The following is an 18,552-nucleotide window of genomic DNA, read 5'->3' on the forward strand; positions in this document are numbered from 1 at the left end:
ATAAACGTTTAGTAATTTTTTATGTGGTTGCTTCATATTTCTTTGCATACTTACCGTTGAAGCATCAATGCTTCAAAATATATATTTGAGAAGCGCCCATCGTGCTCCATTTCACATACTTTGATTGGGACTCTCCCGTGCTCCAATTTGCATGCTCGGAGCACGGTAGTATGCATTTTCAGAAACACATATCTGTATATCTGTATACTCTCGTCAGTCAGGATGTGTACGCTCTGAGTTCAGCTGGAGTTCCATACCACTCACCAGTGCAGTCAAGACCAAAATAGACAGGACTAAAGGTGACCACCTAGGTCTCACATGGAGGGGGGGGGTGACTGACCTGTTGTGCCCTGAGGGGGGCTCCCTGAGGCGGCTGCCTCCGTCCCGTCCATGCTGCTGTCCTCCTCCTCCACAACCACTCTACCTCTGGTACGCCCCCTGAGAGAGAGCGAGAGCGCGAGAGAGAGAGAGAGCGAGAGCGAGAGAGAGAGAGAGAGAATGAATTAGTGAGGGCACTAGAACAGTCTGCAGCAACCGGCCTCACCCTACTAAATCAAATGTCTACTGTTTGCAGATGATCTGGTGCTTCTGTCCCCAACCAAGGAGGGCGTACAGCAGCACCTAGCTCTTCTGCACAGATTCTGATAGACTTGGGCCCTGACAGTGAATCTCAATAAGACAAAAAAAACAGTGTCCAGTAACCAAGACAACAAATATAATATTTATCTAGACACTGTTGCCCTAGAAGCTACAAACAATGACACCTACCTCAGCCTAAACATCAACACAACAGCTAACTTCCACAAGGCTGCCATCAAAAGGAAAATAAAACTCAACATCCCAATTAGGATATGGCTAGAAATACTTCAATCAGTTATCGAACCCATCGTCCTCTATGGTTGTGAGGTCTGGGGTCCACTCACCAACCAAGGATTCAGAAAATGGGACAAACACCCAATTGAGACTCTGCCAAATTATACTTAATGTACAACGCAAAACCCCAAAACAACGCATGCAGAGCAGAACGAGGACTATTCCCACTAGTTATCAACATCCAGATAAAGAGTTGTTAAATTCTACAACCACCTAAAAGGAAGTAATGTTCACACATTCCACCACAAAACCCTAATGTAGAGAAGAGTCCCCTCAGACAGCTGGTTCTGAGGCTCTGTTCACAAACACAAACAGACCCCCAGGACAACCAAATTATGAGAACATAAAAAGACAACTACTTGAAACAGTGGAAAGAATCAACAAAAAAATGGAGCAAATTGGAATGCCGTTTTTAAAATCTTTTATCCCTTTTTCTCCCCAATTTCGTGGTATCCAATTGGAAGTTACAGTCTTGTCTTATCGCTGCAACTCCCGTACGGACTCGGGAGAGGCGAAGGTCGAGAGCCATGCTTCCCCCGAAACACAACCCAACCAAGTCGCACACCAATGTGTCAGAAGAAACACCGTACACCTGGTCCGCCACAGGCGTCGCTAGAGCATGATGGGACAAGGACATCCCTGCCGGCCAAATCTCCCCTAACCCTGGCGACGCTGGGCCAATTGTGCGCCTCCCAATGGGTCTTCTGGTCGCGGCCGGCTGCGCCAGAGCCTGGACTCAAACCAGGATCTCAAGCGGCACAGCCAGCACTGATGCAGTGCCTTAGACCACTGCACCACTCAGGAGGCCAGTTACACTCCTTAACATCCTGCCAAATGTATGACCACATTAAAGACACATATTTCCCACAGATCACACAGACCACAAAGAATTCAAAAACATATCAAACATTGTTAAACTCCCATGTCGGTCAGGCGAAATACCGCAGTGTGCCATCACAGCAGAAAGATGTGTGGCCCGTTGCCATGAGAAAAGGGCAACCAGAGGAACACAAACAACACTGTAAATACAACCTATATTTATCTGTTTCTTTTTCCTTTCATACTTAAACTACTTGCACATTGTTACAACACTGTACATAGCCAATAATATAACATTTGAAATGTCTATATTCTTTTAAAAAACCTTTGTGAGTGTAATGTTTACTAATGTTTCCCTTGTTTATTGTCTATTCCATTTGCTTTGGCAATGTAAACATATGTCTCCCATGCCAATAAAGCACTTTGAATTGAGAAAGAGAGAGAGGAAAAAAATGAGCCAGAGAGAAATTATGAGCGAGAGAAAGAGAGAGCAAGAAAAAGAGGGGTAAAAGGGGAGAAAAAGAGCGATGAAGAAAAATAGAAAAGTTATTGTGTTGGCTTCCCTTAGGAGGCTGGTGAGAGTTGATCATGAATTAGTTAAATATAGTCACAGCTGTCACTGATTCTTAATGGAGGCACTCAGGCCGCTGGAAAAGGCAAGGCAGAGTGGTATGTGTTGGTGCAAGCTGCTGGTACCATGGAGGGCATGGGGGTGTGGGGAGGGGGGCAAGAGGTAATAGGGAGGGGGCAAGGAGAAGGAGCACGATTCTCCCTCCCGACTTTCAATGATCTTCAATATACACTGAACAAAAATGTTAAAGCAACACGTAAAGTGTTGGTCCCATGAGCTCAAATAAGAGCCCAGAAAATGTTCATATGCACACAAAATCTTTTTAAAATCTTATTTCTCTAAAATGTTGTGCACATATTTGTTTACATCCCTGTTAGTGACCTTTTCTCCTCTACCAAGATAATCCATCCACCTGACAGGTGTGGCATATCAAGAAGCTGATTAAACAGCATGATCATTACACAGGTGTATCTTGTGCTGGGGACATTAAAGGGCCACTCTAAAATTCGCAGTTTTGTCACACAACACAATACCACAGATGTCTCAAGTTTTGAGGGAGCGCGCAATTGGCATGCTAACTGAACGAATGTCCACCAGAGAAGTTCATGTTATTTTCTGTAACATAAGCCGCCTCCAACGTCGTTTTAGAGAATTTGGCAGTACATCCAACCGGCCTCACACCCGCAGAACACGTGTATGCCGTTGAGCGAGCGGTTTGCTGATGTCAACGAACGTTGTGAACAGAGGGCCCCTGGTGGAGGTGGGTTTATGTTATGGACAAGCAGAAGTTACAGACTTATGCTTAACACAAACATCCTATGGTCAATCTGGATGATGAGAGGTGTAATATGGACAGAGGTTGTGCTACACACAGCGACAAGCTGTAAATGAGCAGAAATGCCATATGGCTGCAGCTGCAGTAGTACAAACAGAAGGAGGACAATGATCTTTGAACCAGTCAGTCGTATTATTATTGTCCATACCAGTATTTGGGGGTCTATGGAGGGGCCTACAAACATAGGCTAGAATGTCACCAAATCATTTGGATCATACACACCCATTTCGTCAGGCTAAAACCATTAGGCTGCCTAGCAGAGGGAAGAAATGTCAGAATTGTATGATCTTCCCGCTATAAATGGAATTTGGCCTGACTCAGATCTGAATTGACCTCCTGTTGAGTGGCTCTGAAATCCACACGGCTCCCTTTACTACATGGCTCACATCATCTAGCCTTTCCCACTCCTCACCTCTCACTTGTTTTGTAGGCTACGTCACCTTTGATGATAATGATGGCATCCTAGCGGTCAGTGACACTAGGGCAAAGTTGAAGACACACAGACAGTTGCTACAGCCACAACTCTGACACCAACCAAGATTACGTCACCTTTACCTCTTTTCATTTAAACCAACTGTCTGGAAAGCAAAGTTAACACATCAACGAAGAGTGCAGAGTGCATAAAGCCCACCACACACACAGCAGAGGAGAGATCTGTCCGTGTCGGCATCCTCCAGTAGGAGTTGTTTTAACCCAATCTGAGAGCCACCATGTCGAGTCGAGGTGATAATTGTCATGGATTAAATTAAACAGTGCCACGCACAGTGGGCCTACTAAATTCAAGAGCAAACACTCCAAATGAGAGCAGCCAGCATTTCTCGGGGGTAGTGGGGAGGATGCAGTGGGAGGGGGGTAATTTTCGATGCCACTGGAGAGAGAAATCACAATGGGCCAGATGCCAAGTCAACTCCTCCCTCCAGATGACTTCCCACTCCAGATAAGAAGCAACAAGATGGAAGCCTAAAAGACACAGTTCAAGCTTCTGCGTGGGCAGGAAAAAAGAAGAAAAAAAACACTAACTGAAAATACTAAATCAATACATGATTAATGAAGACACTAGAGAGCCCTGATCTTTTTCCAGAAACGAGGCCTAGTCATGGCCACAAATATTTAAGCAAGGGTCCAATAAGGCCCAATATAGGCCCAGGTCTAATACACAGTGAAAAGAGCTCCATCCATAATGTTCTAACCTACAGTTAAAGGGGAAAACCTCCAAGCCAAGGGAGCATCCCTGTGATGACGGCACGGGGTGTAGAGTAGCTGACACCAGGATTAAAAATGCATCACTGTTCCAAGACATCTCAAGCTCCTCTCTGTCTGGGAGGAGGGAGGCGGTAAGGGGCTTCTCTAGTGCCCAACAACGTCTGCAGCAGAGAGATACGTCTGTTTGAGGACAGTCCAGCTGTCTGATACCAGCCATATTCAGATCATAGGTATTACACACAAACCATAAAGTTACCCTCTATTAAGTGGCAGATGCATCCGATCTGACATCACTACACTGGCATGAATATCACCTTCTCCACAATTACCAGGGCTACCTAATTATTAACCAAGGTATTTTTATATGATGAGCAGGATCTGACATATAGACTAAGCAGACGCAACTTCATACCATCATAACCCTGTCTGTGACCATTCCCAGCGTGGTGTGCCTACAGTGGTGTCCATATGCTCTCGTGTAGCCTTTTATTTTGACTTTTCTTTAAAAGGTGCAATATGCAGAAATCGCTCCACCATTTTGTGGTTGTTAAAATGTACATTTCAGTTTGTGACAAAACAAGCAATGTATAGTGTAGAGAGTCATTGTACCATCTAAACTGCTGTGAAATATATTTTCAATAACCAAAAATATAGTATTTTCATCTGGTGTACAAAACCAAAAGTAGAAGATGGAAAAAAAGAAACTTAAATGTAACATTTTTGGCGACCCAACCAAATTCTAATAGAAATGTGACTTATACATCTGAAACACCAAGTCTAAGAAGCAATAGATAAGTTATGTGCACTACTTCCACGCTTCCCATTGTTTAGTTTAGTTTCTGCATCTTTTACTTTCTGTTTTGTACACCAGCTTCAAACAGCTGGTTATTTAAAAGATATTTCACAGCGGTTTAGATGGTACAATGATTCCATACACAAAGCACTGCTTGTTTTGTTGCAAACTGAAATTAGGCAAACTATACACATTTTTGAAAGCAGGAAATGGCGGAGCCATTTCTGCATATTGCACCTTTAAGAACGGGAAGCATAGAAAATCGCACATAGAACATATGTACCGCTTCTTAGACTTGCTTTCAATAAGAATGACAGACCTATAACTCACATGTCTATGTGAATTTGGTCAGGTGGTCCATAAAGATACATATTGCAGCGTTAAATGTCAAAACACCCTAAAGGACTAACATCCAGCTCCCCATCCCCTCTGCAACTTCTCTCCATGATCCCCAACAAGAGAGAGAGAAAAAAAGAGGAGTGATAATAATGCTGTAAGTAGTTCCAGCTATCAGGGAGCTGACAAGAAAACATGGCATGGATTCCCTGTTCGGGACTGGAATGGTGAATGACAACCAACCCAGTCTCGAAATCAAACTATTTCTAACTTCTAAAGGCCCTCAAACTCAACTCTGGTCCTTGAAGCCAGATCCACTGCATTTGTTCATCTTCCCTCTCATCAGGGACTGATATAGACCTGGGACACTAGGTGGTTGCAATTAATTATCGGGTAGAACAGAAAACCAAGAGGCTCTGGACCAAGTAGGCCAAGAGATGAATACCCCTGTTCTAAGGGATGCATATTGTATCATTAAGAGTAATTTGCATCAAAATAGCAGTGGTTTAAAGTCTTAAGTAAAAATACTTTAAAGTACTACTTAAATAGTTTGAGGTATTCCTACTTTACTATTTATATTTTTGCCAACTTTTACTTGACTACATTCCAAAAGAAAATAATGTACTTTTTACTCCATACATTTTTCCTGACACTCAAAAGTACTTGCTACATTTTTTCAGGAAAATTGTAAAATTCACACATTTATCAAGAGACATCCCTACTGCCTCTGATCTGGAGGACTCACTAAACACAAATGCTTCATTTGTAAATTAAAGTCAGAGTGTTCTCCTGGCTATCCATAAATAAATCATCCAAGAAAATTTGTGTTGTCTGGAATTTGAAATTATGTATATGTTTACTTTTGATATTTCAGTATATATTAGCAATTCCATTTACTTTGATATTTAAGTATATTTAAAACCAAATACTTAAGACTTTTACTCAAGTAGTATTTTACTGGGTGATTTTCACTTTCACTTGGGTCATTTTCTGTTAAGGTATCTTTACTTTTACTAAAGTATGACAACTTAGTACTTCTTCCACCACTGCAAAATAGTGCCTGGTTGATACATGTTGCAAAGACAATACAGTATCACTAGCTCTAGAATAAATATGTTAATTCTCCTGATATGAACACTTCACATCTTATTGTCCTTGCAAAAACAACATACCGGTTGACATTGCAGTTTTTTTTAAAGTGTGCTTTATCAATTTACCCGATTTTGCTAACCGTTACTTTGGATAAAATCAAGACAGAGTCTTGTAATGGTTTTTGTGTAAAGAGTCTTACATTACAGTTCAATTTGAGCAAATTGAGAATTTGAGATGAATCACAGCGAATCCTGCTATTAACTCGATTACACATTTTATAATAGTTTGACAGTCCTAGTAATAATGCATACTTCCCTCCACCGTCCCTGGGATCAGCTCATTCTGGGAAATACAACCAAACAATAGATAGCAAGCCTGGGCTATGTATTCCTTTGATCCCTTGTATGCTGTAAAACAATGGAACCAATGACATGCTATCCACTCCCACCAAACAACCTATCAGCTAATGTGACCAAGACCGGAATGGTCTCAGCTGTCCTTATAGCCATGACATAAACATTTCATTTTGATTATAGATTGATTGACTAATTTCATCTGGGGGTCAACATATTAGGATATTGAGGATATGGAGTGTGTGAGCAGAGAGTAAGGTACCTTGTAGGCATCATAATACACAGCAGGGCTCCCTGAGCTGCATTATGTGTTGCCATGGAAATGATGAAGGAGGCCGGTTGGTACTGCTGCATACAATAAAACCTGGGAAAGCTTGTGTGCTCAAGTTTCCTGGATTTATACCATTGTTCAGTATGCAGAATAGCTCTAGATAACAGCATCTGCTAAATGAGATCTTTGCCTGATGCTTAGCCATTAGCTCATAGTTCCAACCAGATAAGCAAACTGCAGGCTAACTGCACGCAAGACTGTTGTGATGACTTGGGCAAGTCTATGTCTACTGTACATGAGAGAAAGTCTACATTCACAGGCGTCTTATGATAAATAGCAATTGTTAAGAAATGGAGGGTAAACAACATACTTCTTCCTGGTCTTGGATGTAGTTGTGGGTGGAGCCTGGGGTACGATGGTGGTGGCAGCATCCTTGCGAGGTCTGCCCCTGGGGCGCTTGTCTGTCTGGGCAGGGCTTCCTGTGGACGTGGCCCCTGCACTAACAGAGGGCAGCGAGGGTCCCTGGTCAGAGGGCTCCACAGTCTTATCCTCTGATGACATTCTTCTCAATGGAAGGAAGAGATGGGGAGAGTGGTATCAGTAGACAATCATGCCTGGTTAGATACATAGGTTACTTGATGTACTTTGGAATCAGTATGTGAATAAGACATGCTGTCCTTCAGGAAAATGTATCACATTGCCTGAAATGTTGAACACAATCAATTCCTAAATATCCAATTTTTCCAGATATGCTACTGTTGAGGAAATGCCTCAAATGTACCTCTGACCTTTCTAGGTGTCCTTAAAAAAGGTATTCTCAGCTGAAGAAACATTCAACCTATTCTTGAGTGTTATCGATGGAACTACTCTGTCCTTTCCTGAGCTACCTACCACCACGCAGTGATCTGTCTCTGTCTGGATGACCGTTCGTCCTTCGATGCCTTGCTTGTGTTCTTGCCTTCCTCTCCTTTCAGCCTCTGAAGTTGCCTGTACTTACCACTGAAATAAGCTTGCTCTATGTTTACTTCCCTGTGGATTAGTTAGTTTTCTACACTGTGGTTCTGTATCATATTTTAACAGTATGACAAGACACTGTAAACCAGTAGGTCTATTTGTTTTATTGTGAGAAACACTGGGAACAAAAAAAGTAATTTGTATTGACTTTTCAGCTCAGCTTTATTCTTACTGTGTCTGTTAAAGATGTTATTCCTGTCTTTCGAAGGGCACGTCTGACAACCTTTCCCCTCAGACAGTTGAGGGGTCATTCCACCTCATAAAAGCACAAAGACGATTGACACCCCCCATCTGGATTGTTCTGAAATGGTTTCAGTTAGTAACATAAGCATTCCTGCAATATTGTTTTGTTGAGAGAAATTAAGCTAATTGGTTGGAAACAAATTGGCCATTTTAATTTATAGTATTCATATACAGTGGGGCAAAAAAGTATTTAGTCAGCCAAGACGAGAGGCCTGTAATTTTCATCATAGGTACACTTAAACTATGACAGACAAAATGAGAAAAAAAATTCCAGAAATGAATTTATTTGCAAATTATGGTGGAAAATAAGTATTTGGTCACCTACAAACAAGCAAGATTTCTGGCTCTCACAGACCTGTAACTTCTTCTTTAAGAGGCTCCTCTGTCCTCCACTCGTTATCTGTATTAATGGCACCTGTTTGAACTTATTATCAGTATAAAAGACACCTGTCCACAACCTCAAACAGTCACACTCCAAACTCCACTATGGTCAAGACCAAAGAGCTTTCAAAGGACACCAGAAACAAAATTGTAGACCTGCACCAGGCTGGGAAGACTGAATCTGCAATAGGTAAGCAGCTTGGTTTGAAGAAATCAACTGTGGGAGCAATTATTAGGAAATAGAAGACATACAAGACCACTAATAATCTCCCTCGATCTGGGGCTCCACGCAAGATCTCACCCCGTGGGGTGAAAATGATCACAACAAGGGTGAGCAAAAATCCCAGAACCACACGGGGGGACCTAGTGAATGACCTGCAGAGAGCTGTAACAAAGTAAGAAAGCCTACCATCAGTAACACACTACGCCGCCAGGGACTCAAATCCTGCAGTGCCAGACGTGTCCCCCTGCTTAAGCCAGTACATGTCCAGGCCCATCTGAAGTTAGCTAGAGAGCAATTGGATGATCCAGAAGAAGATTCGGAGAATGTCATATGGTCAGATGAAACCAAAATATAACTTTTTGGTCAAAACTCACCTGCTGAGTTGCATCCAAAGAACACCATACCTACTGTGAAGCAGGGGGGTGGAAACATCATGCTTTGGGGCTGTTTTTCTGCAAAGGGACCAGGAAGACTGATCCGGGTAAAGGAAAGAATGAATGGGGCCATGTATCGTGAGATTTTGAGTGAAAACCTCCTTCCATCAGCAAGGGCATTGAAGATGAAACGTGGCTGGGTCTTTCAGCATGACAATGATCGCAAACACACCGCCCGGGCAACGAAGGAGTGGCTTCATAAGAAGCATTTCAAGGTCCTGGAGTGTCTCCAGATCTCAACCCCATAGAAAATCTTTGGAGGGAGTTGAAATTCCGTGTTGCCCAGCAACAGCCCCAAAACATCACTGCTCTAGAGGAGATCTGCATGGAGGAATGGGCCAAAATACCAGCAACAGTGTGAGAAAACCTTGTGAAAACATTTGACCTCTGTCATTGCCAACCAACAAAGGGTATATAACAAAGTATTGAGATAAAATTTTGTCATTGACCAAATACTTATTTCCCACCATAATTTGCAAATAAATTCATTAAAAATCCTACAATGTGATTTTCTGGATTTTTTTTCTCTCATTTTGTTTGTCATAGTTGAAGTGTACCTATGATGAAAATTACAGGCCTCTCATCTTTTTAAGTGGGAGAACTTGCACAATTGGTGGCTGACTAAATACTTTTTTGCCCCACTGTATATTAGCATGTTCATACTTAATGTCCAAATCTAAAACATCAAAAGATATATTGTGTAACAGACTCAATGACGTTACTTATAGATGATGTGGATACGAAGCGCCAAAATGCTAATACAGCTACAATTGCATTGCATTGGATTTGTGCCACAAATTCTAAGGTAGCATTTGAAATAGTGGCCAGTTAACCAATGTCATTTTGTAATTTAGGTGAAGTCTCTCTTTAACAATGGGGGGTCCTAAACAAAAGTATGTGGACAACCCTACAAATTAGTGGATTTAGCTATTTCAGCCACACTTGTTGCTGATAGGTCTATAAATCAAGCACACAGCCATGCAATGTCCATAGACAAATATTGGCAGTAGAATGGTCTTACTGAAGAGCTCAGTGACTTTCAACATGGCACCGTCATAATCCAACAAGTCAGGTTGTCAAATTTGTGCCCTAGCTGCCCCGTTCAACTGTAAGTGCTGATATTGTGAAGTGAAGTGCTTGGCCACACAGGCTCACAGAATGGGACCACGTGTGAGTAAATAGTGAGTACAAATAGTCTGTCCTCGGTTGCGACACTCACTACCGAGTTCCAAACTCCCTCTGGAAGCAACATCAGCACAATAACTATTTGTCGGGAGCTTCATTAAATGGGTTTCCATGGCCGAGCAGCTGCACACAAGCCTAAGATCACCACCAAGCTTTGGCTGCAGTGGTGTAAAGCTCACCGCCAAGGGACTCTGGATCAGTGGAAAGGAGTTCTCTGGAGTGATGAATCACTCTTCACCATCTGGCAGTCCGACAGACGAATCTGGGTTTGCATAGTGCCAAATGTAAAGTTTGGTGGAGGAGGAATAATGGACTGGGGCTGTTTTTTATGGTTCGGGCTAGGCCCCTTAGTTCCATCGAAGGGATATCTTAACACTACAGCATACAATGACATTCTAGACGATTCTGTGTTTCCAACTTTGTAGCAACAGTTTGGGGAAGGCCCTTTCCTGTTCAAGCATGACAATGTCCCTGTGCACAAAGCAAGGTTCATACAGAAATGGTTTGTCGATATAGGTGTGGAAGAACTTGACTGGCCTGCACAGAGCCCTGACCTCAACCCCATTGATCACCTTTGGGATGAATTGGAACGCTGACTACAAGCCAGGCCTAATTGCCCAACATTAGTGCCTGACCTCACTAATGCTCGTGGCTGAGTGGAAGCAAGTCCCCGCAGCAATGTTCCAACATCCAGTGGAAAGCCTTCTCAGAAGAGTGGAGGCTGTTATAGCAGCAAAGGGGGGACCAACTCCATATTAATGCACATGATTTTGGAATGAGATATTCGACCAACAGGTGTCCACATAATTTTGGTCATGTAGTGTGTGTGTATGAATATACAGTACCCGTCAAAAGTTTGGACACACCTACTCATTCAAGGGTTTTTTATTTTTACTATTTTATACATTGTAGAATAATAGTGGAGATATAAAAGCTATGAAATAACCCATATGAAATCATGTTGTAACCAAAAATGTGTTAAACAAATACAAATATATTTTAGATTCTTCAAAGTTGCCACCCTTTCCCTTGATGACAGCATTGCACTCTTGGCATTCTCTCAACCAGCTTCACCTGAAATGCTTTTCCAACAGTCTTGAAGGAGATCCCACATATGCTGAGCTTCTCGCTGGCTGCTTTTCCTTCACTCTACGGTCCAACACATCCCAAACCATCTCAATTGGGTTGATGTCGGTTGATTGTGGATGCCAGGTCATCCGATGCAGCACTCCATCACTCTCCTTCTTGGTCAAATAACCTTTGGAGGTGTGTTGGGCCATTGTCCTGTTGCAAAACAAATGAAAGTCCCACGAAGCGCAAACCAGATGGGATGGCGTATCGCTGCAGAATGGTGTGGTAGCTGGTTAGGTGTGCCTTGAATTCTAATTAAATCACTGAGTGTCACCAGCAAAACACCCCCACACCACCTCCTCCATGTTTCACATTGGGAACAACACATGCAGAGATCATCCGTTCACCTACTCTGCATTTCACAAAGACACAGCAGTTGGAACCAAAAATCTGAAATTTGGACTCATCAGACCAAAGGTCAGATTTCCACTGGTCTAATGTCCATTGTTCATGTTTCTTGGCCCAAGCAAGTCTCTTCTTAATATCGGTGTCCTTCATGTGTCTGATACTTAAACTCTGTGAAGCATTTATTTGGGCTGCAATCTGAGGTGCAGTTAACTCCAATGAACTTATCCGCTGCAGCAGAGGTAACTCTGGGTCTTCCTTTCCTGTGGCTGTCCTCATGACAGCCAGATTCAACATAGCGCTTGATGGTTTTTGTGACTGCACTTGGAAGAAACGTTCAAAGTTCTTGAAATTTTCCTGATTGACTGACCTTCATGTCTTAAGGTAATGATGGACTGTCGTTTCACTTCACTTATGAGCTGATAACAAGGCACACCTGTTAATTGAAATGCATTCCAGGTGACTCATGTGGTGACTCATCTCATGAAGCTGGCTGAAAATACCAAGAGTGTGCAAAGCTGTCATTAATGCAAAGGGTGGCTACTTTGAAGAATCTCAAATAGAAACTGTATTTTGAGTTGTTTAACACTATTGGTTTCTATCTGATTCTATATGTGTTATTTCATAGATTGTAGATTTAATAGTGAAGCCATACAATGTAGAAAATAGTCACAAAAAAAAAACTGGAATGAGTAGGTGTGTCCAAACTTTTGACTGGCACTATATATACACTGCTCAAAAAAATTAAGGGAACACATCCTAGATCTGAATTAATGAAATATTCTTATTACATTTTTCTTTACATAGTTGAATGTGCTGACAACAAAATCACACAAGAATTATCAATGGAAATCAAATGTATCAACCCATAGAGGTCTGGATTTGGAGTCACACTCAAAATTAAAGTGGAAAACCACACTACAGGCTGATCCAACTTTGATGTAATGTCCTTCAAACAAGTCAAAATTAGGCTCAGTAGTGTGTGTGGCCTCCACGTGCCTGTATGACCTCCCTACAACGCCTGGGCATGCTCCTGATGAGGTGGCGGATAGTCTCCTGAGGGATCTCCTCCCAGACCTGGACTAAAGCATCCGCCAACTCCTGGACAGTCTGTGGTGCAACGTGGCGTTGGTGGATGGAGCGAGACATGATGTCCCAGATGTGCTCAATTGGATTCAGGTCTGGGGAACGGGCGGACCAGTCCATAGCATCAATGCTTCCTCTTGCAGGAACTGCTGACACACTCCAGCCACATGAGGTCTAGCATTGTCTTGCATTAGGAGGAACCCAGGGCCAACCGCACCAGCATATGGTCTCACAAGGGGTCAGAGGATCTCATCTCGGTACCTAATGGCAGTCAGGCTACCTCTGGCGAGCACATGGAGGGCTGTGCGGCCCCCCAAAGAAATGCCACCCCACACCATGACTGACCCACTGCCAAACTGGTCATGCTGGAGGATGTTGCAGGCAGCAGAACGTTCTCCACGGCGTCTCCAGACTCTGTCACGTGCTCAGTGTGAACCTGCTTTCATCTGTGAAGAGCACAGGGCACCAGCGGCGAATTTGCTCATCTTCGTGTTCTCTGGCAAATGCCAAACGTCCTGCACGGTGTTGGGCTGTAAGCACAACCCCCACTTGTGGACGTCGGGCCCTCATACCACCCTCATGGAGTCTGTTTCTGACCATTTGAGCAGACACATGCACATTTGTGGCCTGCTGGAGGTCATTTTGAAGGGCTCTGGCAGTGCTCCTCCTTGCACAAAGGCGGAGGTATCGGTCCTGCTGCTGGGTTGTTGCCCTCCTACGTCCTTCTCCACATCTCCTGATGTACTGGCCTGTCTCCTGGTAGCGCCTCCATGCTCTGGACACTACGCTGACAGACACAGCAAACCTTCTTGCCACAGCTCGCATTGATGTTCCATCCTGGATGAACTGCACTACCAACGTCACTTGTGTGGGTTGTAGACGCCGTCTCATGCTACCACTAGAGTGAAAGCACCGCCAGCATTCAAAAGTGACCAAAACATCAGCCAGGAAGCATAGGAACTGAGAAGTGGTCTGTGGTCCCCACCTGCAGAACCACTCCTTTATTGGGGGTGTCTTGCTAATTGCCTATAATTTCCACCTGTTGTCTATTCCATTTGCACAACAGCATGTGAAATTTATTGTCAATCAGTGTTGCTTCCTAAGTGGAGTTTGATTTCACAGAAGTGTGATTGACTTGGAGTTACATTGTGTTGTTTAAGTGTTCCCTTTATTTTTTTGAGCAGTATATATATATAAATAAATGTTATCACCAAATAGCAGGAACAGCACCATCTAGTGGTCAGAACCTGGTAATATCAGGATGAAGGAAAAAAATGTACTTCAATTACTAATTTCTCTGAACATGTGGGAAAAAAAATCACCAAATCCACTGAGAATACATGATTAGAGGATGAAAAAAACAATACTCTGAACTAGTCTGAAATAAAGAACTTATAATATATACTCGTTGTTGGTATGGGATGTGGGGTTTCCGTGGGTAGTTTGACAATTTCTTTGGATTCCTCATGTCTTCTTAGAAAAAGTTATGGTCAAAATTGGATGTTAGGATTAATATATTAAATTATTAATTGAAACGAAATTGTCCATTTTAATTCATAGGTACTATAATTATCTTCATTTCTCAGAGATCAAATTTTACTTCAACAAAATATTATTGCTTATATTATGTTTAACTACAGAAATGATTTCAGAAGAATCAGACGGTGGGTATCATGGCTTGCTGAAATAACATGGAACGACCTGGAACCAAGCTGCCAATGAGACACGGTCTCTTCCTGGAGCTAGCCTACTTCACCGGACTCATCCCTCCACTGCACTGTATCCTGCTCTGCATCATCAGGGGGACCTCACACTAAATTTAAGATTTTGATTAACTACCTGTGCAAGATGAGCCTTTTCCAAGACTGTGAACCTATATTTGCCCTCTGTTGTTGTCCAACACGGTCTTTATTGTGTGAGAAGATGGCGATAGGACTAGATTTAGTGTAGCCAACGGGTGAGAAGGCATTAGGTGAATGTCACTACAGCAATTCAGTGAGCTTGGGGTTGTCCGAAATTGTTTAGGCTGCTGCACAATGTGATTGACTGATTGCCTACCGTCTAGCTACCATTCTTCCAACGCAATCAAAGTCTTTGTGTTACACAATCAAGTAGGCTGATACATTATGTGCCCCTGCCTGGTTACAGAGCAATAGGCTTGACAGCCAGCTTGAACATGTAAACATTGAGAACACATCAATGACATATATGAATTCTGGAAAGACGAATGTTCACTATAGCCTTGCCTGGGGACCAGATGGGTGAAATTCTAAATCCACCAACGTCTGGGACAATAGTGTTTGATTCTGGAAACTTTCCTCTAAGGTTCTCTACATGCCAGAATGTTGAATAAAAGTACACATTTCTATCACCTGAAGCATCCACAACAACCATGTAACCACTTGCACAAGCTTGGCCAGTATGCTTGTGTCGCATGCATGTATTTACATCGTGTGCGGATGCTGCATATGACAGATCTGAATGCACTACCAGCTTTTGAAAAAAAATATAATACTTTCCTGTGTATATTGTCTAAAATATCAACCCGAAAAAGGACCAACCACACAGACAACCAGCAGTGTAAGTTCATGTCATTTTATTCAACATTCTGACTTGTAGAGTCCCTAAGAAGAGAGGACCATCTTCAGACACAAACAATAATGTCCCAGAGGTTGGTGGATTTATAAATTCACCCATCTGGTCCCCATGCAAACTATAGCCCTACTTAGCCAACAACCACAATTACAAAAGGCACAAGTGAATGGCCAAAAGGTGGATGGTGAAGTGGATCCATGACAGGCTAAAAAGTGGAATCAAAAGTGTGGTGACCAATTATAGTAAACAGACTAAACATATGTAATTGAAAGTTAAATCAATGTTTCATTAATTTGCAACACAAATACATTAGTATTAAAGTACTTTTGTTTCATAAGGCAGCGGGCAGAATTGGGAACCCCAAGACAAGTGGGTTACCTTTGTTACACTAGAGCACAAAGCAACTGCATGCTCAAGTCAGCCAAATCTAGCTAGCAATACTAGCTAGGTGCTTTGTAGTCTTTGTTTGGCTATTACATGACATTGCAAATGAGGAGAAAGATGTGCATGCTAGTAAGACTGGTGATATCCCAATTGGTGGGATACAATGTGACACAAGGGGACATTAACTGATAAATGCATTTGATATATGACAAATGGGATGCCACAAACCAGCTAGCTAAACGACTAGCGTAGCTAAATAGCTAACTAAACGCACATTTCAATGACCCAGTTACGTTGGTAAACATCAACATATTGCTTAGTTGACATATAGGCTGGCTGGCTTGGGTTTTTATAATATGCTCAACTTCAAAGTCAAGTCACTCACGATTCCACAGCTGCCTACTAAGTTAGCTAGCTAACTACAGTACCAAGCTAGCATGTGCATCAAAGGTTTTGGCTAGCAAATCAACTAGCCTGCTAGTTAGCTACTCAAAGTTAGCTAGTTAGGTTGCTAAATTTCGATAACTAACGTTTGCATTTTCTTTGGTATGAGACCACTAATAAAATAAATGCTTACCGAGATCATAACTGTTGCTAGCAAACGTTATCTAGCTGGACAACTATAGCTAGCTAACGTTAACTTAGCTAGTAGTTCACAGGTACGAGGTTAGCCAACGTTACCTAGTTAGATAACTACATAACATTACACTATGTTCAGAAGCAACAGCATAGGTGGTCCAAAGGACACCTTGGCCTTGTATTTTAGCCACAGCTGAAGTATTCACGTGTCTAATAATTAATTTTCAAGCAGAAAATACTGATAGTTTGGCAGATTCGCTGCTGTAATGTCGAACGTTGTGTTGGACGTTCGGACCAAACAAGGCGGCTACAAAAACCTTCGAGCACAGACCGCTGCAAAGCCGGAAAATAACGTTGCTAGCTACCGAGTACATGATGAAATACCAAGGTAGATATGACAACTTACCTTTCAACCCTATGAATAGTAGGTTATTTTCTTCATGTCCAAAATTGTAAGCGATATTGCTATAGTTATATCACTTTGTAGTTGGTGTATTTATGAGCCTGAATGAATGATATAGCCAGCTAACTAGCTGTCTTCTGTCCAACGATAAGTATAAGTAGCAAGCTAGGTGGCCACACTAGTTACTAAGGCAATACCACCGCAGTTCTCAAATATTGAACGTTAACATCGCCCATTTGAAGGATGTTAAAATGTAAATCCAGTAGAAATCAGCTTCATTGCACACGCATGACGGATCACTTTTCCTTCTCCAAATGACAGCTGTCGTCGCACAAATAAAATGTTTAGCTAGCTAGCACAGTTAATGTTTAATACAGGGAAAATGTGTAATATCCGTAATCCAAGGCAGACAAACTCCAAAACAGTCTTTAGGATAAAACGAAACAATCTTCACAAGTAAGCCAATGCTTACGACAAAAATAAACGATGAAATGGCTAGTTTGCTGCTGGCTCCGAGCGTTCGCTTCGTTTGCCAACTGGTTCTTTTTTTCTTCAGCCGCCACAGAGTAGAGCGAGCTGACAAGCCGGAAAGACTAACCGAAGAGTTTAGCAAAACATAAAAACATTTTTTTTTACACTATAATAAAAAAAACGGACGGTGGCTAAATGACTACGCCTATCTTTAATGTAAAAAAAAATATATAAGTTATATTGTGGTGACTCTCTTTACAGTGGCCACGTTTAAAGCGACACCGAATAACCTCCTAGTGGACTCCGAAAAATATAGGTCCAACATATTGCTACATATATCGAAGAGATACACTTGGAGAGGTAATGGTTACCAATATGATTTTACCATTTTCAGTTGTATTATGAATCTTAAACCGCCCTCAATTAAATGAAACATCCATATAAAAAAATATAAAAACTATACTCCCTGACCCCGCGGAGGAATATGGCATTTTTAATAAACACGGAAAGTGTATCGGACACTTCTAAAAGGTGGCACTCTTGTGAATCTCGATGGAACGGACTGCAGTGGGCATTGTTTTTATACCAAAGTACCACAGAGTTTATAAACCGTCTTTGATAGTTCAAGTAGCCTATACCACAGAGTATGCATTAAATTGACAAGATACTCTAGTCAAGTGTCTGCTCTAACAATGAAAATACTTTTTTTCCCTTCTTTTTCTTTTAAACAGAAGGCAGTTGGGAGGAGGCAAAATCAGGTGGGACCATTCTAGCCAATGAGGGCAGATACCAATGACTCCCGAGTGGCGCAGCGGTCTAAGGCACTGCATCTCAGTGCAAGGGGCATCACTACAGACATTTAACATTTACATTTAAGTCATTTAGCAGACGCTCTTATCCAGACACCCTCGTTCAAATCCGGCCATGATTGG

General features: G+C 42.2%; 1 protein-coding gene across 6 annotated transcripts in view; it reads right to left on the minus strand.

Annotated features, from left to right (window-relative positions):
- LOC118402033 (histone-lysine N-methyltransferase 2C-like) overlaps window positions 1–17,928 on the minus strand; it is a 131,426-nt gene extending 113,498 nt beyond the window's left edge. For 5 of the 6 annotated variants that reach the window (XM_052476893.1, XM_052476891.1, XM_035799857.2 and 2 more), the window contains exons 1-3: window positions 17,153–17,928; window positions 7,517–7,708; window positions 341–438 (exon numbers count right to left, since the gene is read on the minus strand). In XM_052476893.1, coding sequence (XP_052332853.1) covers window positions 341–438; window positions 7,517–7,707 — 289 coding nt within the window. In that variant the 5' untranslated portion in view covers window position 7,708; window positions 17,153–17,928. The remainder of the gene's footprint in view (window positions 1–340; window positions 439–7,516; window positions 7,709–17,152) is intronic. The other variant, XM_052476894.1, reaches the window with a different exon arrangement.
- Between the last annotated feature and the right edge of the window lie 624 nt (window positions 17,929–18,552).

Source organism: Oncorhynchus keta, chromosome 23 (assembly GCF_023373465.1).
Source record: "Oncorhynchus keta strain PuntledgeMale-10-30-2019 chromosome 23, Oket_V2, whole genome shotgun sequence".
Lineage (NCBI taxonomy): Eukaryota > Metazoa > Chordata > Actinopteri > Salmoniformes > Salmonidae > Oncorhynchus > Oncorhynchus keta.